Source organism: Phyllostomus hastatus, unplaced genomic scaffold (genome assembly GCF_019186645.2).
Source record: "Phyllostomus hastatus isolate PE091 unplaced genomic scaffold, TTU_PhHast_1.1 phas_contig_58, whole genome shotgun sequence".
NCBI lineage: Eukaryota > Metazoa > Chordata > Mammalia > Chiroptera > Phyllostomidae > Phyllostomus > Phyllostomus hastatus.
Window position 1 is genome coordinate 6,548,221 of NW_025333916.1, and position 25,951 is coordinate 6,574,171.

General features: G+C 36.4%; 1 protein-coding gene across 4 annotated transcripts in view; it reads left to right on the forward strand.

The window, feature by feature from the left end:
• Window positions 1–25,951, forward strand: part of FAM172A (family with sequence similarity 172 member A) — a 414,546-nt gene that overhangs the window by 355,991 nt on the left and 32,604 nt on the right. Inside the window, exon 11 of one of the 4 annotated variants that reach the window (XM_045847843.1) lies at window positions 211–302. The exons of the other annotated variants lie outside the window; for them this stretch is intronic. Coding sequence (XP_045703799.1) covers window positions 211–302 — 92 coding nt within the window. The remainder of the gene's footprint in view (window positions 1–210; window positions 303–25,951) is intronic. 4 annotated transcript variants of the gene reach the window in all.

Consider the following 25,951-nt stretch of genomic DNA (forward strand, 5'->3'; position numbering starts at 1 on the left):
CCAATGGCTGAGTAACCCTTTACAAGACTAGGTTTTCTCCAGTCAGCCCCATTCAAATTTGAAGAAAACAAAAGGAGCCTCTCATACCTCATCTTCTCAGTCAAGTATGAAAAAGAGATGTCCCCAGATATTAACTAGTTTTTCCCACTTCTGTGACAGTAGTTTTTCCTTGTTAAATCCTCATGAGAGTACGTTTTTTATTGATTTTAGAAAGAGAGAGAGACAAACATCAATGTGAGAGAGCAACATCGTTCACGTGCTTCCTGTATGCACCCCCAATAGGTATTGAACCAGCAATCTAGGTATGTTCCCTGACCAGGGATTGAACCTGCAGCCTTTTTCTGTGTGAGATGATGCTTTAACTAACTGAGGCGCCCGGCCAGGGCCATAACAGTAGTTTTTTATTTACTTAAATTTATTGGGGTAATATCGGTTGATAACATGTAAGTTTCAGGTATGCAATAGTTTTACCATTTTATTCGTTTTAAGAAAGGGACTTTATTTTTTTATATATATTTTTATTTTTTTTATTGTTGTTTAAATACAGTTGTCTCCATTTCCCCGCCACCACCACCCCTACCCCAGCCATGTCCCCACATTTTAATGTTATGGTACAGTCATCTGAAACCATACCCTTCCATTTTTTAGTTTTATCACCTTTAAAACAGGTAGCTTTCTTTATGCTTTGTATTTTGCTCATATGTTAACAACTTTAAGGAGTAAAGTTATTTGCTGTGGCAGATGAGTGTTTATTTTCATTTTTTATGTGATGGGAATACAACAGTAATAAGGAGAACAGAATTGGGATGGGACAGATTTGGTGCTTTACTTGCAAATGCAAATTAGGATGACTTTTAAAGTATAGTCCCTTCAACTAATTTAGATATTTTAGAAAGTACCAGTGTTATCCAAAATAGTTATTCACACATTTGTGTATCACAAATTTCTGTGTAATTATCAGCTTGTTTTTGTGAACATCAAATTATAGGCCAATCCAGTTTCCACCATGGCAGATCGACAGACACGGTAGATTGAGTAGATGCGATGTCTGCATTATCTATTGACTCAAGTAAAGCTATCCATTGTCTCTTTCGTGGTCTGATGATCAATAAGGAGGGAACTGGATGAATGATAAGACAAGGAGAGATGACTTTGATAAAAAGCTGGTCTTACCAAATGTAATAAAGGAGAACAGAATAAATAGTGAAATGAAACTGGGGGATATCTCTAGGTTTACATGCTTATGTTGTCCCCTGTTCCTAAAACTAAAAGAGAGAGAGAGAGAGAGAGAGAGAGAGAGAGGGAGGGAGGGAGGGAGGGAGGGAGGGAGGGAGGGAGGGGGAGGGGAGGGGAGGGAGGGGGAGGGGAGGGGAGGGGGAGGGAGGGGGAGGGGGAGGGGGGCATCTGAAATACATTAAATGAATACAAATTTGCAATTTTTCTCTCTCTAGCTTTATTTGGTATTTTGGAAAGCTCCTGGTTTCTTTCTCCCCATGTGGCTTTTTAAAAGCTTCTGTTGCTTAACATCCTGTCCCCACTCTTTTATTATCCTTATGTATGTGGACAGGCCACGTGCTTTACTTTTACAGGTCATAGTCCTTTATGCCTTACAAACAGCCTGCCATTATCTTAAGACGACATTAAATCACTGTTCAAATTAGGGTAGCTTTTTGTTTCTCAACAAAAAAAGAGCATTAAGCCGACTTGTGATAAATATTAACAGAAAAAGAAATTTAGTAATTGAGATTATGCATCAAATATTTTGTAACATTAATTTATACAATCATAAGCATTCTGATGTACTCTTTCTTTGCTCCTTTTCCACCATCCAAACTTTATCTCTTTGAGGGAGTGACATTTGAAGCTTTATGTCAAATGGTCATGAAATTTACCTTTAAATATACAAGAGCTGTTTTATAAATTTACCTATAAATTGGTCAACAAACCAATGAATATTGTAGCTAAATTATGGCTTGACTTTCAAAAAATGCATTCTTAAGGGTCCTCACAGTAGGTATGTCTCATGAATATTCTTTTTTTTTTTTTTTTACTTTTTTTGCCAGCTTTTCCCTATTTCTCCCACCCCCCCCATCCCCTGCCAACCACTGGTGCTTTTTGTTTGGCTCATTGTTTGGATTTTTTTTCATATTTTACATATGAGTGACACCATGAAGTATATGCCTTTCTTTATCTGCCTTATTTCACTTAGAATAATGCTTCCCGGGTTACTGGATTTTATGGTTGTTCTACTTTTAATATTTTGAGGAAACTCCATTCTGTTTTCCATAGTGGCTATACCAGTTTACATTCCCAAGAGCAGTGTTTGAGGGTTCCTCTCCAACATTTGTTACTTTATGTCTTTTTATAATAGCCATCCCAATTGATGTGAGGTGATATTTCATTGTGGTTTTCACTTGCATTTTCCTATGATTATTGGTGTTAAGAATTTTTCCATGTATCTGTTGACCAACTGTTTATCTTCTCTGGAAAAATGTTCATTTTCTCTGCCCATTTTTTAAGCAGATTGGTTTTTTGCTATTGAGTTGTGTGTGTTCTTTATATTTTTTGGATATTAACCCCTTAATAGATATTTTTTCATTCCATAGGTTGTCTTTTCATTTTATTGTTGGTTTCCTTCATGTGCAGAGGCTTTTTCAGTTTTGTGTAGTCCCACTTGTTTATTTTTGGTCTTTGTTTTAGCTATAAAATCAAAAAAAAAAAAAAGGAAGGAGGGAGGGAGGCAGGAAGGGAGGGAAGAGAAATCATCATCAAGACCAGTGTCAAGGAGTATACTGCCTCTTTTCTTCTAGGTGGTTCATAGTTTCAGGTCTAAAGGTCAAGTCTGATCTATTTTTGAGTTCATTTTTGTGTGTGATATAAGATAGTGGTCCAGTTTCATTCCTTTGCATGTGGCTAGCCAGTTTTCCAAACACCATTTATTGAAGGGACTGTACTTTCTCTGTTGTATATCCTTGGCTCCTTTCTGGACTCTCTCCTCTGTTCCATTGATCTATGTGTCTGTTTTTTCTTTTTTTTTTTTTGTGCCAATACTACTGTTTTGATTACTATCATGAGGATTTGATTTGCATTTCCCTGATGATTAGTGATGTTGAACACCTCCTCTTGTAACAGTTGGCCATTTGTATATATTCTTGAAAACTGTCATTTCAGGTCATGAATTAGATTGTTTGGATCTCTGTGTCTGTTATTATGCTACTATCATATTGTTTTAATTATTAAAGGTTTGTAATACAGTTTGAAATCAGGAAGTATGATGCTTCCAGCTTTGTTCCATACAAATTTTAGAATTATTTGTTGTATTTCTGTAAAAAGTGCCATTGGAATTTTGATAGGGATTGAATTGAATCTGTAAATTGCTCTGGGTAATATGAGTATTTACCAATAGTAATTTTGCCAACCCGTGAACATAGAATATCTTTCCATTTATTTGCATCTTCCTTAATTTCTTTCACCAGTAACTTATAGTTTTCAGTGTATAGTTCTTTCACCTTCTTGGTTTAATTTATTACTCAAGTGTTTTACAGTGCTGTTGTAAATGAGATTGTTTTCTTTTTTATTTATTTTTAAATATATTTTATTGATTATGCTATTACAGTTGTCCCATTTCCCCCTTCACTCCCCTCCCCCCTACACATCCCCTCCCACCCACATTCCCCCCTTTTAGTTCATGCCCATGTGTCATAAGTTCTTTAGCTTCTACATTTTCCATACTATTCTTGCCCTCCCCCTGTCTATTTTCTACCTACCATCTATGCTACTTATTCTCTGTACCTTTTCCCCCCTCTCCTCTTCCTACTACCCTGTTGCTAACCCTCCATGTGATCTCCATTCCTGTTCCTGTTCTTGTTGATTGCTTAGTTTGTTTTTGTGTTTGTTTTAGGTGTGGTTGTTAATAATTGTGAGTTTGCTGTCATTTTACTATACATGTTTTTTATCTTCTTTTTCTTAGATAAGTCCCTTTAACATTTCATAAAATAAGGGCTTGGTGATGATAAACTCCTTTAACTTGACCTTATCTCAGAAGCACTTTATTTGCCCTTCCATTCTAAATGAAAGATTGGCTGGATAGAGCAATCTTGGATGTGGGTCCTTGGCTTTCATGGCTTGGAATCCTTTCCAGCCCCTTCTTGCCTGCAGTGTCTCTTTTGAGAAGTTAGCTGACAGTCTGATGGGAACTCCTTTGTAGGTGACTGTCCCCTTATCTCTTGCTGCTTCTGGGATTCTCTCCTTCATTTTCACCTTGGCTAATGTAATTATGATGTGCCTTGGTGTGTTTCTCCTTGGATCCAACCTCTTTGGGACTCTCTGAGCTTCCTGGGCTTCCTGGAAGTCTCTTTCCTTTGCCAGATTAGGGAAGTTCTCCTTTATTATTTGTTCAAATAAGTTTTCCACTTGTTGCTCTTCCTCTTCCCCTTCTGGTGCCCCTATAATTTGGATGTTGGAATGTTTCAAGATGTCCTGGAGGTTCCTAAGCCTCTCCTCATTTTTCTGAATTCTTATTTCTCCATTCTTTTCTGTTTGGTTGTTTCTTTCTTCCTTCTGGTCCACTCCATTGATTTGAGTCCCAGTTTTCTTCCATCACTATTGGTTCCCTGTGCATTTTCCTTCATTTCATCATAGTCTTTATCATAGTCTTCATTTTTTCATCTAATTTGCAGCCAAATTCAACTAATTCTGTGAGCATCCTGATCACCAGTGCTTTGAACTGTGCATCTGATAGGTTGGCTATGTCTTGGTTGCTTAGTTGTATTTGCTCTGGAGTTTTGATCTGTTCTTCCGTTTGGGCCTTTTTTTTTTTTTTGGTCTTGTGGAGCCTGTTGTGTATGAGGGGCGGAGGCTTAGTTGTTCACCAGGGCAGGGCAATCCAGTCACTGGTTGTGACACTATATGGGGGGGCGGGGGGGGGTGTCTGAAAGGGAACAATGGCACTTGCTCTGCTCTCTGTCAGATTTCAGTCCCTTCAGCTGCTTCCCCCAAGCTAACTCGACCTTTCTGATGCTAATTCCCGTGTTGGTGTACTGGTGTACATTCTAGGACTCTGTGAGTCTCTCCAGTGAACTCTCCTGTGGGGCTGGGAGTCTCTCCCAGTGCCTCAACCCCCACAGGTGTTTTCACTCAGTGTTCCAAGGCTCTATTTCCCGGCTCTGGGACCCAAGGTTGCACGGTCTGGCTCACTACCCAGTTTCGCCTGGTTTATCTGCGTGCAAATGTGGGACTGCCCGGACAGCCAGCCACCTTGCAAGTAGTGCCTCACTTCACAATCCCTGCCTCGCTGTGTCTGCCAGCTGCCTGCACGCCCAGGGTCCTCCCGCTGCAGTCTTGTGCTCAGGGTGCCTTACACGCCCGGTGCCACTGGTTTTTGTGTCTCAACACCTCTCCTCCCAGCTCCCGGACTCCTCCCCGCCTACCAGTTTAACTCCTTGATTGTCCAACTTCTATACAGTTCAATTTTCTGTCAGATCTGGTTGTTATCTTTTTTCTAAATTGTCGCTAACCTTATTTTGGTTGTGCCAGGAGGCACAGTGTGTCTACCTACACCTCCATCTTGGGCAGAAGTTGAGATTGTTTTCTTAGTTTCTTTTTCTGAAATTGTTGTTAACATATACAAACACAACTAATTTTTGTATATTGATTTTGTAGCCTACAACTTTACTGAATTTGTTGATTAGTTGTAACAGTTGTATTGATGGCGTTTTTGGTTTTCTGTATATACTATCGTATCATTACAAATAAAGATAATTTTACTTCTTCCTTGCCAATTTGAATGCTGCTTTTTTTTTTTTGCCTAATTGCTCTGTCTTGGACTTTCAGTACTCTGTTGCCTAAAAGTGGTAGGAATGGACATCCCTGTCTTTTTGTTTCTGATCTTAAAGGAAAAGAGTTTAGCATTTCACCATTGAGTGTGATGTTAGCTATGGGTTTCTCATATGTGGTCTTTATTATGTTCAAGTACATTGCCTATATACAGAGTTTGTTGAGAGTTCTCAAAAATATTATGAATGGCTAACATTATCTTTGGCACTGTAAAATGTTGTAAATAAGAGTAATTATATTCATGATTCTTACCCAGTCGGACTTAACACCTTAAGGGAAAATGCTCATTTTGACTTCAGAAACTACTAAATAGCCAGAAGGCAGATGATTAAAGTTATGGAGAAGAAAGTGGGGGGGGGGAAGGATTTCAACCTAAAGGAGTAAGGTAGAAGGAGAACTAAGGGAAGCAGTTGAAAGGGTTAAAAATATCATTCTAGGAAAGTCAGAGAGAAACAATTATATCAAAAACCTGTTCGTTGTCAGAATGTTTCATGTATGCAATCCCTCACCAAAAATTGATGACTTAACTCTTTTTTCTTTTTTATTTCATTTTATTTTTATTTTTGTTCAATTACAATTGTCTTCATTTCCCCCCCCATTTTTTTCCCCTGCTCTACCCACTCCCCACCTTCCACATAAGTCAGTATTTTTGGCTGTGTTTCAGAGTGTGGATTGTGATACGGAGTTTATAGATCTGTTTTTGGATTCTAAAGGAATACACATTTTAAATTTCCTTTTATGAACCACAAGTTATACCACATTTCTAATATTTACAACTCATGAATAAAATTTATTTTTAAGATTTTGGCCTATTATTTTGTGTTGAGAGTATGTGTACATAGCTAGCAGCATTTACTTATGTTCTTCTATGTCCAAGCAGCAGACCAAAATGAGCTTTAAGGGAAAGATTCCTGAACAGTGAGTTTTGAACCAAATTTGAAGTTAGGGATATACATTGTTGAGTAGAAAGGTAGGCATTTCAGGGGGCAGATGCAATAAGACAAATGTATAGCTGTGTAAGTGGCAATAATGTAATAAAAATTAATTTTACTGATTTAGTTAGTACTTGTCATTCATTAGAAGATTACATCATCATCTTTGGAATGGCCTTTTAATGCAAATTTAATAATAAATCTCCATTCTTCTGTTAAATGAGTCAGGACAATTGTTGTTCATTACATATTTCTATAAGAAAGGCTATAGCAATATTTTGATAGTTTGATGAATATGTAAAGTTGACTTAGGCAGCAAGGGGCCTGGGTTGAAGAAAAATACACTGTATGCTTTTTTTTTCCTTTAAAAGTTTCATAGTATAAAATATGTATCCAGTTTTTCATTTATTTCTCATTATCAACATGGGCAACATACCTTCCAAATATCATTCCTATGAAATAACTGCATGTATTCTGAAAAAGGTCTAGATGCAAAGGATCCATGAGTCTGTGTCTATTTAAATGAAGGTTGAAATCTTTAAAGATACCCATCCAAGTATCTTGTGTAAATCTTCTATCAGGATTGTATCTTCGTTTCAGTTTGTATGACACTACCTGTTTTGAATAGAATAAAGACTCATTGTTACTGTCAGGCCTGTTTTCAAACTAAATATTCATCTAGTCCTCTGTGGCTTCCATTTTTATCAGGCATTCCAAACAGCTTTCCTTTGCTGATCTGCCATTTTCCTGCAAATCACTGTTTCACTTGTATGATTTCTAGTGAGACAAGCTTAGACCTGGCTGCCTTTCTCTGAGTAACAGAGAAAAGAAATGTCTCTGGTGCCTGTGCTGCAGAGAAAGTTGATTCATGTGTAAATTATCATTTGGCCTTTATTTGCTTGGCCTGTGGAGAGTACACATGCAGATAAAAGACTCTGTGGGTCAAGGCTCTCAGTGCGTGCAGGTTTCTCCAGTGGCTGCACCAACAGCGTTGAAATTGTCACAGATTATGAGACACACACTGTGATGTCTTATCATTATTTATTTGCAGTTTTCTGTGTAAAATAAACTCTAACATAGAAGATGCTTCTATAGTAATAGGACACTATGTACCTATTCTGTTTGCTCTATCAGCTCACATTCTAAATAATAAAAATTGGTTTGTGTTTTCTGGAAGTTAGAACTGTTATCTTCTTGTTTCTGCCATCAAAGTTTCTGTGTCCAGTCTACCTCCTCTTTCTTCTACTGCATGTTTCATTCCTTCAAACTTGGGTGTTGTCCAGGTTTGTTGACAACCATAGATAATATCTTAGTGACATGTTCTGTTAATCAAGGTGGATATAAAATGCTATTTGGGGTTTGTATAACACCTTCTAGGTAAGATGCAGAATTTAGATAAGTTATATAAGCTGCAAAATTTGTCATCTACAACTCAATTGTTTCTCTTCAAAGTAAAAGTATTTAACATGTACTCATTTTTGTCTTCACTCTTAAAAGAAGTAAATGAAGGCTTAGTTTAAGTACATTACATCAGCTCTCTAAACATATAGCTAAATCTAAATGGGCAAGGTAAATTCTTGTGTATACACATGACACTAAGAAATGCATTAATAAATCCCAAAATGATACAATGCCTTCAGTCCATTTTTATTGTTAAGGTCTTATGTGTCATAATGGTAGGACTGGTATATCTATTACTTTAGTTTTATTTATTTATGTAATTTATATCATGTATTATATATATTTGTCACATTATTGTCCATGTTATTTTTCAAACTATTATATATTAGAAACCAAGAGGATATGTTCTGCAACACCTACTTTACTAAACGATGTTTATCAGAACACTATTTTCATGATCCTTTCGGTAAGCTTTCCTCTTATAGTAATAGCATGCTTGGTTTTATTGTACTTCACTTTATTGTACTCTCAGGTATTGCATTTTTTACAGATGAGAGGTTTGTGGCAGTCCTGTTTCAAGCAAGTCTATAGGTGTCATTTTTCTGACAGCATCTGTTCCCTTCATGTTTCTGTTTCACATTTTGGTAATGCTCACAATATTTCAAACTTTTTTATTATATGTGTTATTGTGATCTGTGACCAGTGATATTTGATGTTACTATTGTACTTATTTTGGGACACCACGAACCTTGTCCATATAGAATGGCAAACTTAGCCCATAAATGTTGTGTATGTTCAGACTGCTCCAGTGACTCTCTCCCCCCCTGCAGACCTCCCTATTCCGTGAGACACAACAACATTGAAATTAGGCTAATTTATAACCCTACAATGCTGTCTAAGTGTTACTGAAAGGAAGAATCACACACCTCTCACTTAAAATCAAAACTTAGAATGATAAAGCTTAGTGAGGAAGGCATGTTGAAAGTTGAGACAAACTGAAAGGTAGCCCGCTTGTGTGAAACAGTTAGCCAAGTTGTGAAAGCAAAGGAAAAGTTCTTGAAGAAAATTAAAAGTGGTCCTCCAGTGAACACACAAATGAGAAAGTGAAATAGCCTTATGGCTGAAATGGAGAAGTTTTAGTGGTCTGGATAGAAGATCAAGCCAGCCACAAAGTTCCTTGAAGCCAAAGTGTAATCCAGAACAAAGCCCTAACTCTTCAATTCTATGAGGCTGAGAGAGGTGAGGAAGCTGCCGAAAATATGAAACTAGCAGAGTTGGTACATGACGTTTAAGAAAAGAGTGGTCTTCATAACATAAAAGTGTAAGGTGAAGCAACAAGTGTTGATGTGGAAGCTGCATCAAATTATCTAGAAGATCTAGCTAAGATAATTAATGATGGTGGCTACTCTGAACAACATCTGATTTTCAATGTAGACCAAATAGCCCTCTATTGGAAGAAGATGCTATCTAGGACTTTTATAGCTAGAGAGGAGAAGGCAACACCTGGCTTCAAAACTTCAAAAGGCAGGCCAACTGTCGTGTTAGGGACTAATACAGCTTGTGACTTTAAATTGAAGCCATTAACCTTGGCTGGTATGGCTCAGTGGATTGAGTGCTGACTTGCAGACCAAAAGGTTGCCAGTTTAATTCCCTGTCAAGGCACATACCTCGGTTGTGGACCAGGTCTCCAATTCGGGGCGTGCAAGAGGCATCTGATTCTTGTTTCTCTTGTACATTGATGTTTTTCTCCCCCTCTTCCTCCTTCCTTTCCCCTTGTCTAAAAATAAATGTAAAAAATATTTAAGTCGAATTCATTGTTCATTTACTATTCCCAAAATCCTAGGACTCTTAAGAATTATGCTAAGTCTACTCTGCCTGTGCTCTATAAATAGGATAACAAGGCCTAGATGACAGCACGTCTGTTTACAACATGATTTACTGAATAGTTAAGTCCAATGTTAAGACCTACAGGTAGGAAAAAAAAGGTTCTTTCAAAATATTACTGCTCATTGACACTACACCCAGTCACCCAAGAACTCTGATGGAGTTGTACAATTCAATTAATGTTGTGTTCATGCCCAATAATATAATATCCATTCTGCAGCCCATGGATGAAGGAGTAATTTTGACTTTTAAGTCTTACTATTAAGAAATACATATCATAAGGCTATAGCTGCCATATTGATACCTCTGATGGAGCTGGGCAAAGTAAAGTGAAAACCTTCTGGTAGAGAGTCACCATTCTAGAGGTCATTGAGAACATTCATGATTCATGGGAAAATGTCAAAATACAAACATTAACAAGAGTTTGGAAGAAATCAGTTTTAACCCTCAGGGATGACTTTGAAGTATTTGAGACTTTAGTGGAAGAAGTAACTGCAGAAGAGATGTTTAGCAAGAGAACTAGAAGTTAGTAGAGCCTGAAAAAGTGACTGAATTGCTGCAATTTCATGATAAAACTTTTTTAAAAGATTATATTTATTTTTAGAGAGAGGAAAAGGGAAGGAGAAAGAGAGGGAGAGAAACATCAATCAGCTGCCTCTCATATGCATTCCAAGCAGGGACTGAACCTGCTAGGCATGTGTCCTGACCAGGAATCAAACAGGTATACTCCCCCTTTGCAGGATTAACACCAAACCAACTGAGCCACTCTGGTTAGGGCGTGATAAAATGTTAATGGATGAGAAGTTGCTTATAGATGAGCAAAGAAAGTGGTTTCTTGATATGGAATCTCCCTGGCAAAGATGCTGTAATGATTGTTACATGATAACAAAGGATTTAGAATATTATATAAACTTAGTTGATAAAGCAGAGGTAGGATCTGAGAAGATGGACTTCAGTTTTGAAAGAAGTTCTATGTAAATGCTGGTAAACAGCATCTCATACTATGGAGATGTCATTCACGAAAGGAAGAGTCCATCAAGGCATCAAACTTCATTTTAGTCTTCATTTCAGAAATTGTCATACCCACCCCAGCCTTCAGCAACCACCATCATGATCAGTCAGCAACACGGACGCAAGGCCCTCTGTCAGCCGAAAGATTGCAACTCGAGGAGGCTCACGTGATAGTTACCATTTTTTATCAAAAAAGTATTCCTAATTAAGTTATGTACATTATTTTTTTCTGACTGAATGCTATTGCATAGTAAGTAGACTATAGTATAGTGTAAACATAACTTTTATATACACTGAGAAACCAAACATTCATGTGACTCACTTTCTTGCAATATTCACTTTATTGTGGTGGTCTGGAACCAAACCTACAATATCTCTGAGGTATGCTTGTAAAATTATATGAGTTTTAAATAATGCAATTAGTATTATAAAATATTTTCTTTATTCCTTTAAAAAGTTTTCTTTGCTGTTGAAGAAATTATATCAGGAAACATATCACTTCCACTTAGACAAAAAGATATAATTTTTTATTGCAAATTTGATGTTCTGTTTAAACAAAAACTCACTATTTATTTCACGTGTACTTATTCATTGTCACCAAGGCCTGAATAGAAAGATGATCTCCCCTTCCTTTGCCTTTCACTCTTTCTCCACTTCCTTCACTGAAGCCCAGTTGAGATCTGGAATGAGGGCAGTCCCACTTCGTTGTTGTAAATGCTCTTAGGCAAGGTTTTCCCTGCACAGGCCCTTCCACAGCCTCATTTACATGGAACAGAAGAGAGGTGAATAGACAGGGTCTGGCACAAGTAGCACCCCTTTTTCACTCCAAAATCACAAGCATGTAATTCTGTAACATAATAATATCACACTCAAGCACACCACATGACATTTCAGGTGAAATGTTCAAATTAAATCTATAAATAATTACACCCATATTATTAACCTACCAACCACACTCAAGTAGGCCTTATACTTCTGTGGGACCCTGTGTATTCCACCTACTTATCTCCTTCCCCTGATCAGTTAAAGTCACTTTTCTCATTTTCTCCTAATTTACTTTTTTCGTCTCCTCCTAGGCTGAAGTAATTCACTGAATTTAGTCCAAATAGAAAAGGAAAAACCAAGAGGAAACTTCTAGCTTTCCTTCAGGGAACAGAAGATACTAGCTTATCCACCATAAGCTTAGCCCCAAATAGTAACTTTATAGAAAAGTTTATACTTTTAGCCTGTAAAACCAGTTTGGCACAAATAACCTGATGGTTCATCACTTGATTGAGTACAGTTATTTGTAGTTTGTTTTTAATCAGGAGAGGGACTGGACAAAGCACAATTGAGGAAAATAGAGGAGATTGGCTAACAGAATAAGACAAAACAGTGTGGATAAAACTCAAAAGATGAAGTTTTTAAAAGCAGACTTGCTTAATCCCGTCTACCATCCATATACCCAGTGATGCACTAGAGAGGCTACAAGGAGGGGAAGAGACAATAATTATATCAGGGATTATCTCAGTGTTTCTGGTACACATCCAGGACTGTGAAGAAGTAATGTAATTGTTTATACATTTGTATAATTGATGTCTTCCTAAGGATACTTAGTTAGGTATACATAATTATATTTCATGTATATGTGTATGTGTATGGTATACGGCATCCAAATGTAACACTTGAGTATAAGTATCAACAGTTGTGGCAATTTTCTGAAGAATATATAGTGTGCATCTGTGTTGAGATAGACGTGCTATAATTATGACAATTAAAGACATTTAAAGGTAGTAAACATATTTGTTTTTATATGTTATAATTTACCCTGGTAGTTGAACTCAATATAGCATCTCCTTTTTAGTTTACTTTTATCCATGAAGGGATAATGTGTTTTAATTGAGCGCTTTTGTCTGTGAAGCATAGAGACCCACTCCTGTAACTGGGATTGAATTTGTCATTTGTCTGCTAAAAAGGATTGTTAGAGAAAATACATGAGAACTGGACTCTCTACTGAAATTTTAATTTAAGTCATTCAGACTTTAAAATGTTGCTCTAATGTGAAATGAATTCATTATGGGTTCTTGTGAGGGTATTCATCATCTTATGATTGTAAAGTCATTGACAATTAATATCGCTGTATGAAACAGCTATGCTTGCTGGTTGTCTCTCATGAAATGTGATTTTTCTCTAGAGGAATCTCTGTTTGTCTAATTCTTCTCTTCTCTACATATTGACCAGCTTCTTCCTCTTCCTTACCATTTCTGCCCACTGAGGACTTTGGCAAATGTATGGCCTTTATGTCTCTCCAGTTCTGACTTTGCTTCAGCTGCAGTCCTCCACCAGTCCCTTGTTTTTTTCCATTCAGATTCTTGAGAAAATAATTTTTTTCATCCCTTTGCTTCCAACCATGGGTAACAGTCCTATAAACTGACTGTACTTAGATCTGTGTTCATCCCTGGCTCAGTCAGCTGTGGATGGAAGATGCAGGGTCATGAAATACGAAAGATAGCCCCTAGTGCTGGCTTAAAATAGGCCTGTATAAGTAACGTAGTTTTGCCACAAGTGCTGGTTGGTGAACAAGGATTGAGATTGACACCCCTGGTACATAACCTGCCTTAAACAAATCACTGTCCCTGATACTGAGCACCAAACTGTCAACATTACCCATTGTTTCAATGTCACTTCCTGAAGTAAGTCCTAGACTAAATTTTATATATGTTCCTACCATATGCTTCCATAATACTCTATATTTCATCACCATCAAAAAAATCATTGGCCCTGGCTGGCGTAGCTCAGTGGATTGAGCGCGGGCTGGGAACCAAAGTGTCCCAGGTTCGATTCCCAGCCAGGGTACATTCCTGGGTTGCAGGCCATAACTCCCAGCAACTGCACATTGATGTTTCTCCCTCTCTCTCTCTCTCTCTTTCTCTCTCTCTCCTTCCCTTCCCTCCCTAAAAATAAATAATAAAAAAAATCATCAATGTTATTATAATTACTTTTTTAGTGCCTTGCTTTCCTCATAAACTCTAAGGTCTGTGTAAACAGGGACCATATCTTACCTGTTCACCATTCTATCACCTGTACATGGTCCAGTTCCTGGCATATAACAATATCCAAATGTCTGTTATTTGATTATTTAGTGCCTTAAACCCATAGGAATCAAGTGTTTTAGATTATAAGTTTAGTAATCTTCCAAAAACCAACTTTCTTTCCTAAATGTTCCCATTTCTGACAGTGACATTATCAGCCACAGATGCTGACTCATCCCTCTCTCCACATCAAGCCAGTCCTGTTTTGTTGGTTCTTTCTTTCTCTTTTATCTGCATTTCTTCTCCATCACCGCTGGCACCGTCAGAGTACACCTCTACCTAACCGTCCTCATGGTCTCTAGCCCTTGTCCTCTATTATATCCTACACATCTTCTGAAAAAGCAGTTTTAAAAGATTTTTTCAACCCACTTATGTCTAAAGAATGAAATCCAAACTCTCAAGTTCTTAACTCTTTTGTTCCAGCTAAATCTCTAACTAAGTTTTCTACCACTGTCCTACATGAATTCTTTCATTCTATCCAAGTAAGTCTAACTCTGGTCTCCAAATACATTATGAGCATTTCTATCCACTCCTTTGTTTGTTTGTCTTTTGCTTCTTCAGTACTTAATTATTCCTACTCTTCTTTCAAAACCCACCTCAAGCTCCACTTTCTTCATAAAGCTGTCCCTACTGCCCAGTCCTCAGTAATCTCTTCCCATTCTAAAGTCAGAGGACTTCCTGTCTCTGCCATTCATCTGGCCTGTAACAAATGCTACCTTACAATATTGTTTATCTTTTTATATGTTCAGTATGATAGTGAAGACTGCCCAGGTTCAAATCTACCTGTACAACTTATCATGGTAACTGAGCAAGTAGCTTAACCCCTATATACTTCAGCTGTGTCATGGCTAAATTGGGGACAATATGGTGCCTCCACATTGTGAAAATTCAATGTAGTAATGCATCTAAAGCATAGTAAGTGTTTGACGTCTATAAAATTGTTTTCTATAAAATTATTTGCACATTATTAACTGGTTATTTTAAATACTTGTTATATGCCAGACACTGTACTAGACAGAAACAGTAAAAATAGGTTACTATTTTTGCTAGCAAGGAAGTCACCCCTATCCTATCTGGCAGTTTCATTTCTACAATCCACATGTATTTACTGAATCTCAGCTGTCTTTAAAAACCCTGTGCCAGGCACCAGGAATTATGAGGAGGCATAAAATAAGGTCCACGACCTTTGAGACCATTGTAAATAAAGCCCCTGATATTGTGCTTTATACACAGTAAGAGCTCAGTAAACATCTCTTGGCATCAATGAGCATGGCAGTGATGATAAAGACTCTAGAGCACACGATTTCTAGCCTCTCTTTAGAGCTGTTAACTTTATTTGGCTTCTTTGTGTCTTCATTTTTCACTGAATGAATGCCAGGAAGTCTTCCTCAAATTTTTTTCTGTCTGATCAAGACTTAGAAAATGTCTGTTTCTTGGGTAGCTAAATATCCCCACAACTCAGTTTCAGGCTTCAGTGAGAAGATGTTATGGTACTGCCAATGGAAACCCCACTTCACATTTAGGGAACATCATAATGTCTAAGTGGCTCAGATTCAAGTTTCAGTGTAGATCCTGGTTCCTGCACATTTGCTGTCAAAAAACCACTTTATAGGAGCCAAACTGTGGAATCTTTCCAAGTGTTAGGCACTATTAGAAGGTACAATTAAAGTGCTGCAGAGTTTCAAAAGATTATGAAATGCTGACTTTTTTTTTAACAAAACATGTTTTATGGTATTTCCATGAAATTTTAATCCATTCCTTGTTTTTGTCATGGTGGGCTAAAATCCATTGAGATCCCCATTTTTTGTAGCATTACAGGTTTTAAAGGAAACTCCAAGTTGGAACTTATTTGTAATAATTTTATATTATTTTATATAATAGTGGATGTATTAGATAGTTCTGCTTTACAAATGTAACTGCAAAATAAACTTCAAGAACACAAATTGTTTTTATTTATTCTGTATACCTTATCTCCCCCCACCATACCTTGTTACTTGTATTTCCTTGGTCAGCCAGCAGGAAATAAAACATATATAATGATATAATAGTTAAAATAAATATATAAAATTTTATATCTTTGTGAACATTTTTATTTAAAAAATGTTTAAATGTAAAGATAATTATGCCTCAGCCTATTATATGATAATTTTGTTAACATAATTTTTCTTAGAGAGGAAAGGAAAGAGGGAAAGAAGCATTGATTTGTTGTTCCACTTATTTATGCATTCTTCAGTTGATTCTGATATATGTGCTCTGACTGGGGATCAAACTCACAACCTTGGTGTATTGGCATGGCACTCTAACCAACTGAGCTACTCAACCAGGGCCAATTTTATATCTCAATTTATAGAGATATAAAATTTATCTAACTTATCATCAAAGCAAAAAATGAAAGAAGTAGCTCATATCTTCCTTGCATATACACTCATCTGGAAAGATTTACCTTGCAATAAATAGCAAAGAAATCGTCACATTATTTGCTTGTAAGCAACCAATTATTTGTGAAATATTTGTTTAGTATCTGCTTCCCCCATTAGATTGTAAACTCCTTGAAATCAGTGACCACATCTGTCTTGCTAACCACCATATCTTAGCTCCTAGAAAAAAAAATGTTGGTTGAAATTAAACTAAAATATAATCACTTTGACTTTTATCCGAGAAACACTGACTACCATAGGGACTATAACTTCCACAGAAGTATTATATAAAATGCCACTAGCATTCTTTATATTCTTAATTTTTTAATTATTTTATATTTTCAGCCTTATTAAGGTATAATTGACAAAATTATAAGATATTTAGAGCATACATCATGATGATTTCATATACATATGCATAATGAAAGTATTCCTCCCATCTAATTCATTAACATTCATCAACTTAAATATTTATCTTTTTGTGAGAACATTTAAGTTCTACTCTCCTAGCAAATTTCAAATATACAATACAGTGTTATCAGATATAGTCACCATGTTATACATCAGATCCTCAGACCTCACTTATTTTATATCTGAAAGCTTATACCCTCTTTCCAACTCTCCCTATTTCCCCTACACCCCAGGCCCTGGTAACCACTTCTCTACTTTGTGTTTCTATGAGTTTGACCTTTTTTATTTGTTTCATGTATAAGTGATACCATGTAGTATTTGTCTTTTCTATCTGGTTTATTTCACTTACCATAATGCCCTCTAGGTCCATCCATGTTGTCAGAAATGACAGGATTTCCTTTTTTGTCATAGCCGAAGTGGTTTTCCATTTTATTTTTATATATACACACATGGGGTGGGGCAAAAGGAGGTTAACAGTCCATATGGAAAATAACACAATAATTAATAAATAATATTACAAAAATAAACTTTCACATACTCACAACTGTAAACCTACTCTTGCCCATATATTTGCAGGCAAAAGTACATATTGTCTCTCCAGAAAAAGTCCAGCCACTGTTAATATAACAAGAATGGTTTGCATGACATCAATATAACCTGGCAGCCAAGGAGAGTGGACTGGAATGCACACGCATGAACAATGACGACTTCACTGTACTAGTCAGTGAGGGTGGTAGATGCCCTTGAGTGAGCATGTGTACTGTGTGGCCATCACATTCAAATGACTGAGCAAGTAGAGAAATGAATCTGCATCAAATTTTGCATTAGGCTTGAACATTCCTCTGCAGAAATTATTCGGATGATTCAGATGGTCACAGCTATGAGCAGCTCGTAATGGGCAGCTTCATCAGGACAGTGCACCCACTCATGCATCATGTCTTATGCAGAGTGTTTTGGGGAAACCTCAAATCACCCAGGTGACCAAGCCCCTACTACAGCCTAGATTTGGTACCCTGAAACTTCTAGCATTTCCCCAAAAGTAAAATCACCTTTGAGAGGAAAGAGATTTCAGACCATTGATGAGATTTAGGACAATGCGATGGGGCAGCTGATGGTGACTGGGAGAACTGTGTGAGGTCCCAAGGTGCCTACTTTGAAGGGGACTGAGCTGTCATTGTCCCATGTACGATGTTTCTTGTATCTTGTATCTTCTTCAATAAATGTCTCTATTTCTCATAGTATGTGGCTGGACACTTTATGGACAGACCATTATGTATTTATTTATTTCTACATTAACATTTTATTTATTAATTTATTAATGGACATTTAGTGTGTTTCATGTTTGGCTGTTATAAACAACACTGCAGTGATCATGGGAGTACAGAATCTTTTTGATATCCTGTTTCCAGTTTCCTCTGGATATGTACCCAGAACTCAGATTGCTGGATCATTTAATAACTCTATTTTTAATTTCTTGAGGACCTCCTTTACTGTTTTCCACAGTGTCTGTGCCAATTTACATTCCCACCAAAAGTATATAAGGACTTCCATTTCTCCACATCATCAACAGCAATTCTTATCTCGTGTTTTTTGATAATAGCCATCCTAACAGGTGTGAGGTGATATCTCATTGTGGTTTTGATTTGCATTTCCCTGATAATTAATGACCGTTTTGTGTACCTGTTAGCCATTTGTATGTCTTCTTTAGAAAAATGTCTATGTATTTCCTCTGCCCATTTTTTAATTGTATTGTCTTGTTTTATTTCCTTTTTTTGTTATTGAGGTATACAAGTTCTTTATATTTTTAGATATTAACCCCTTATTAGATACATGATTTGCAAATATTTTCTTGCACTACATAGGTTGCCTTTTTTTAATTTTTATTCATTGATTTTTAGAGACAGAGAGAGAGGGAAAGAGAGAAATATCAACTTGTTGTTCCACTTATTTATGCATTCATTGGCTGCTTCTTGTATGTGACCTGATCTGAGATCAAACATGAAACTTTGACTTACCTGGACAGTGCTCCAACCAACCATGGTACCCAGCCAGGGCATGTTGCCTTTTAACTTTATTTTTTATTTCCTTTGCTATGCAGAAGATTTTTAGTTTGATATAGTCCCCCTTGTTTATTTTTGTCACCTTGATTTTTGGTGTCAAATACAAAAAAAAATTATTGGCAATACATGTTTTATTCTATAACTTTTATAGATGCAGGTCTAATATTCAAATCTTTAAATCATTTTGAATTGACTTTTTATGTACGGTCTAACTAAGATAGGGGTCCACCTTCATTCTTTTTCTTGTGGCTGTTCAGTTCTCCCAAACCATTTATTGAAGAGATTATCCTTTTCCCATTGCATATTCTTGACTCTTTGTCAAAAATTAATTGATCACATACACATGGTTTTAGTTGTGGACACCATATTCCCTTCCATTGACCTGTGCATCTGTTATTATTCCAATACCATTCTGTTTTGATTACTGTTGGTTGGTAATAAAGTTTGAAGTAAGAAGGTATGATGCCTCCTGCTTTGTCGTTCTTTCTCAAGAATACTTTGTCTAGTCAGTATCTTTTGTGGTTCCATACCAATCTGATGATTTTTTTGTTCTATTTCTTATAAAACTGTCATTTGCATTTTGATAGGGATTGAATTAAATCTGTACATTGCTTTGGGTAATATGGACATCTTAACTATGTTGATTCTTCTAATCCATGAACACAAGAACTATTTTCATTTCATTTTGTCTTTTTCAATCTCTTTTAATAATGCTATGTGGTTCTTAGTATATAGGTCCTTCACATGCTTTGCTAAGTTTATTCCTAGGTTTATTTGTTAAGTTTATTCTTTTTGTTGCAGTTGCAAAAGGAATGTTTTTTCTGAAAATTTTTTGTGAATATATAGAATGCAGTGGATTTTTGTATATTCTTTTTACATGCTGCAACTTTACTGTATTTGTGTATTGTTTCTAATGGTTTTTTTGGTGGAGTCTTTAGGGATTTCTCTTTTTTTGTTTGTTTTGAGGTTTTTTATGTATTATTTTTAGAGAGAAGGGAGGGGAGGGAGAAAGGAAGAGAAACATTTATATATGAGAGATATATCAATTGGCTGCCCATTGCTCATGCCCAACTAGGGACCTGGCCTGCATCCCAGGGATGTGCCCTGACTGGGAGTCAAATCAATGACCCTTTGTTTCACAGGCCAGCACACAATCCACTGAGCCACAGCAGCCAGGGCAGGATTTCTATATAAAGAATTATGTCATCTGCAAAAAGTGACACTTTTACTTCTTTACTCGCAATTTGTATGCCTTTTATTTCTTTCTCTTGTCTCATTGCTCTGGCTAGGACTTCCAGTACTATGTTGAAGAAGAATGGTAAGAGTGGACATCCTTGTCTTGTTCCTGATCTTAGATGAAAAGCTTTCAGTTTTCACCATTGACTATGCTATTAGCAAAGGGTTTGTCATAGATGGCCTTTATTATATTGAGGTGCTTTCCTTCTATATCCATTTTATTGAGTGTTTTAATCATAAATGGATGTATCTTATCAAATGCATTTTGTGTATCTATTGATAAGATCATATTATTTTTATCCTTTGTTTTGTTAATGTGGTATATTATAGCGATCAATTTGCATATGTTGAACCACCCATGTGCCCCTGGAATGAACCCCACCTTGATTGTGAGGTATTATTTTTTAATGTACTATGGCATTTGATTTGCTGGTATTTTGTTTAGGATTTTTGTGTCTGTATTCATCAGAAATATAGGTCTGTAGTTTTCTTTTTTGTGTGTTTTCCATACCAGGCTTTCGTATCAGAGTTATATTGGCCTGAAAAATGTGTTAGGAAGTATTGTGCCTTCTTTGATTTATTTGGAAGAATTTGAGAAGGATGGGTATCAAATATTCTTTGAGTGTTTGGTAGAATTCACTACTGTATAGACAAGTACTTTTTGACAAAGGAGCCAAAAACATACAAGGTAGAAAACGAAAGTTTCTTCAATAAATGGCTGGGAAAATTGGAAAGCCAATGCAAAAGAATGAAATTAGGCAACAGTTTTTCTCCACATACAAAAATTAATTGAAAATGGGTCAAAGACCTAAATATAAGATCTGAGACAATAAATTACACAGAAAAAAATGTGTAGGTATTAAACTTAAGGACCTTGGTCTTAGAGAAGATTTTATTAATTTGACCCAAAAGGCAAGGGAAGTAAAGACAAAAATAAATTAATGGGACTATATCAAACTAAAAAGTTTCATAAAATGAATGAGACTATATCTGCACAGCAAAAGAAACCACGAACAAAACAAAAAAGCAACCAACCAAACTAGAGAAGGTATTTGCAAACAACAGCTCTGACGATGGGTTAATCCAAAACATAAAGAACCCGTACAGCTCAACACTAAGCAAACAAATAATCCAATTAAAACATAGGTTTACCTGAACAGATACGTCTCCCAAGAAGACATACAAATGACCAACAGATACATGAAAAGATGCTCAACTTCACTAGCTATTAGGGAAATGTAAATCAAACTACAGTAAGATACCACCTCACAATGGTTAGAATGGCTGTTATCAACAAGACAGGTAATAACAAGTGTTGGAGAAGTTGTGAAGAAAAAGGAACCCTCTTTCACTGCTGGTGAGAATGTAAACTGATAAAGCCACAATGGAAAACAGTATGGAGGTTTCTCAAAAAATTAAGAATCGAGTTAACACATGACCCAGAAACCCCTCTTCTATGTACCTACCTGAAAATTTTGAATACATTTATTGGCAAAAATATATGCACACCTATGTTCATTGCAGCATTATTTATGGTGTCCAAGATAATGGGAATAGCTGGAGTGTCCTTCAATAAGTGATTGAATAAAGAAGATATGCTACCTATGTACAATGGAATACTACTCAGCTATAAGAAAAGATGAAATACTGTCATTTGTGACAATTTGCATGGACCTTAAGAATATCATGCTAACCAAAATAAGTCAGAAAAAGCTAAGAACCATATGATTTTACTCCTATGTGGGGTATAAAACTGAAACCCATAGATACAGACAACAGTATGGTGGTTACCAAAGGGAAGTGGGGAGGGGTGGGTAGCAAAAGGTATAGGGGGACAAATATATGATGACAAAAGATTATTTGACTTTGGGTGGTGGGCACACAATGCAATATACAGATCACATATCATATCATAGAAACATTCACTTGAAACCTAGATGATCTTATTAGCTACTGTCACCCCAATAAATTTGTTAAAAGAGGGAGAAAAAAGAAAATAGTTTCCAGAATGCTTAGTTCCATTAAAATTATTTTCATTTCAAAAAAATTACCTTTTCCCCCATTTTATCAAAACCTTCTCCTTTCTCTTTAGCTTCTACTGATAAGAAAATAAAATAGAAATTTAACAGACTTTGCAGCTATGAACTTACCACATGCCTAAGGTCAATCCAGTTTAGGCAAATCCCATGTATTTGGGGTGAACTACCCCTGTGTCATTTTCAGCCCCCATGAAACTTCTACTTTTGTCTCTTAACCATTAGGCAATGAATGAGCCTATGCATATACATGCTGAGGCTTTTAGGAAACTAACTCACCCTGGAACACAATAGTTTTGAGTCAAAATAGTTTTGACAATTACACAATGTTAGACTCCTTGGATGAAAAAAAAGGATTAATTTTTTTAAGTGGCTTTACAAAAAAACACAAAACCACTTTTACAAAAATAAAAATTAAAAATCTATTTAAATATGAAACTATGTTAAAAATCAAAATAATGAATAGTGTCTTATTTGTTTTTACTATACTTTTCCAAAATAAATGTGAATAGAACACAAATCTTTAAAATTATTTCTATGGAATAAAAACAGCCCTTTTTAGTGAGAACCCTATTAACACAAAAGCCATGAAGTAGCATTGAATTCAGTTTTTAACCAAATACAGTTAAAATTATGTTTCTCGTATTTCCAGAAGCTTTTAACAGTCGTATTTTTATTATCATTTTACTCAAAAGATTGGGTTACTGAGAATAACAGGTTTATCAAAGGTTAGAAGAAAAGTGTGCATTATCTTGTCATTTTTAGTATTTAGAACTCCTCACCTATATTTTTTGAAAAGCATTTAAAAAATTCTTGATTTTTTTCATAATATGTTTCTCCTCTGGAAAAAATAACATTTGAAGTTAAGTACTATCTCAAAGTGTCTGTATTTCATTTCCAATCTAATTCATGTTTACTGAGCTCCTGCTACTTCAGAAAATTTCACCAGTTGGTTATTCAGTGAGCCCACAAGTGTTTTTTGTGTGTCCACTATGTGCCAGGCACTGTCCTGGGCACCAAGAGGTGCACAACAGCAAGAGATGTAGCACAGTGCCTGCCATGAGGGAGCTCACATTGCAGTCAGAGCACATGGGCAATAACCATATAATCCCTCCCCCAAAAAGCTAGCAAATAAAAAAGCAAACAAATTATTGCAGGTGCTAGTAAGTGTAAGTGTTACAACAAACATTAACAGGATAACAGGTTGGAGAGTGACTGGGCAAGGAGTGAAGGAGTGGTAATTTTCCTTTACTCACTTTTTTCACACTTTGAGGCTGGCCAATCCTTCTACTGCTACTGCCTTTCGTTGAACTACTTGAACACATCATCCTGTCTTTGTCCTGCAGAGAAATACAACGTTGCTGACTGAGTTGTTTTCTCCAGAAGTGATGACAATACATCAGTCCAACCACATTTCATGTCTCTTCCCTGTGCATTGCTAACTGGTTGGAAATGGGAAACTTTCCATCTGATCCCCACACCACTTATATTCTATAATATTCCCTGAGGCATGGCAGAGTCACTCAGCATAGTGAGAAAAGTGAGGAAAATGGATGGATATAGAGCAAAGCATTCTGTTTTTCTGTTACTGGTAATTAAAAATGTAAAGCCATCCTATAATTGGTTCAAGCCAGTTTCCAGTATATATATATAAATACGTAGTCATTTATATGTGAATGATAACATTAACTAAAAAACAAGCTCTTAAAGGGGATAGATATAGAGTAATGAACACCAAAAAAATAAATAAATAATTCCCAGACATCAGAAACTGACAAATAATATTTACATTTGGCTGAACTTTAGAATATATAAAGTACTTTCACATAGATCATCTCATAGACTCCCCAATAACAAAAATGTGAAATAAGTGCTATTATTCTTTCTATTTTATACAAAACAAAACTGAGGCTTAGTCATGTGATTTTCACAGAATCATAAAGCTAGAAAATGTTAGAACTAGACATCTCACCCAAGCGTTATATCTGTAAGTCCAGTGTGTTTTCCACTACACTATAGCTACAAATAGGTATTTTCAAGAGGAAGCAGATACAAAAAAGAAATAAGAGTGATGATAGGAATGTGAATCTGAAGATATGGATAACATGTCAGTGAGAAAGTAATCAGCAGTGTTTTTTAGCAGCAGAAGGCTGCCAGGATAAGAACAGAAAATGGATCTGAGATTCAGTCAGAAAACTAATCAATGATTTTAAGATTGAAAGTTTCTAAACAGCAAAGTGGTGGTGTTAAAAGTTTTTCAGTTATCAAGGAAGGATTTTATTTTCTTTTAAAGGAGGGTTCTTGTGCCAAACATCCATAGTATGTTTGAATAATAATATGAACAAATAAGCATTAAGAGTTGAATAGGTGGTCAAGATAAATAATAAATTTGGAGCCCTGGCTGGTGTAGCTCAGTGGATTGAGCACAGGCTGCGAACCAAAGCATCGCAGGTTTGATTCCCAGTCAGGGCACACGCCTGGGTTGCAGGCCACAGCCCCCAGCAACCACACATTGATGTTTCTCTCTCTCTCTCTCTCTCTCTTTCTCCCTCCCTTCCCTCTCTAAAAATAAGTAAATAAAATCTTTTTCTTTTTAAATATATTTTATTGATTATGCTATTACAGTTGTCCCATTTCCCCTTTCACTCCCCTCCACCCTGTACACCCTCTCCCACCCATATCCCCCCTTTAGTTCATGTCCATGTGTGATACTTATGAGTTCTTTAGCTTCTACATTTCCCATACTATTCTTACCCTCCCCCTATCTATTTTCAACCTACCGTCTATGCTACTTATTCTCTGTACCTTTTCCCCCTCTCTCCTCCTCCCACTCCCCTGTTGCTAACCCTCCATGTAATCTCCATTTCTGTGGTTCTGTTCCTGTTCTAGTTGTTTGCTTAGTTTCTTTTGGTTTTGCTTTAGGTGTGGTTGTTCATAATTGTGAGTTTGCTGTCCTTTTACTATACATGTTTTTTCTTTATCTTCTTTTCTTAGATAAGTCCTTTAACATTTCATAAAATAAGGGCTTGGTGGTGATGAACTCCTTTAACTTGACCTTATCTGAGAAGCACTTTTTCTGCCCGTCCATTCTAAATGAGAGCTAAATGAGAGCTTTGCTGGATAGAGCAATCTGGTATGTAGGTCCTTGTCTTTCATGACTTGGAATATTTCTTTCCAGCCCCTTCTTGCCTGTAAGGTCTATTTTGAGAAATCAGCTGACAGTCTGATGAGAACTCCTTTGTAGGTAACTGTCCCCTTATCTCTTGCTGCTTCTAGGATTCTCTCTTTCATTTTTACCTTGGCTAATGTAATTATGATGTGCCTTGGTGTGTTTCTACTTGGGTCCAACTTCTTTGGGGCTCTCTGTGCTTCCTGGATTTCTTTGAAGTCTATTCTCTTTGCAAGATTGGGGAAGTTCTCCTTTATTATTTGTTCAAATAAGTTTTCCACTTGTTACTCTTCCTCTTCTCCTTCTGGTACCCCTATAATTCGGATGTTAGAATGTTTAAAGATGTCCTGGAGGCTCCTAAGCTTCTCCTCATTTTTTTTGAATTCTTATTTCTTCATATTTTCCTGCTTGGTTGTTTTTTGCTTCCTTCTGGTCCACTCTATTGTTTTGAGACCCAGTTTCCATCCCATCACTATTGGCGCTTCATG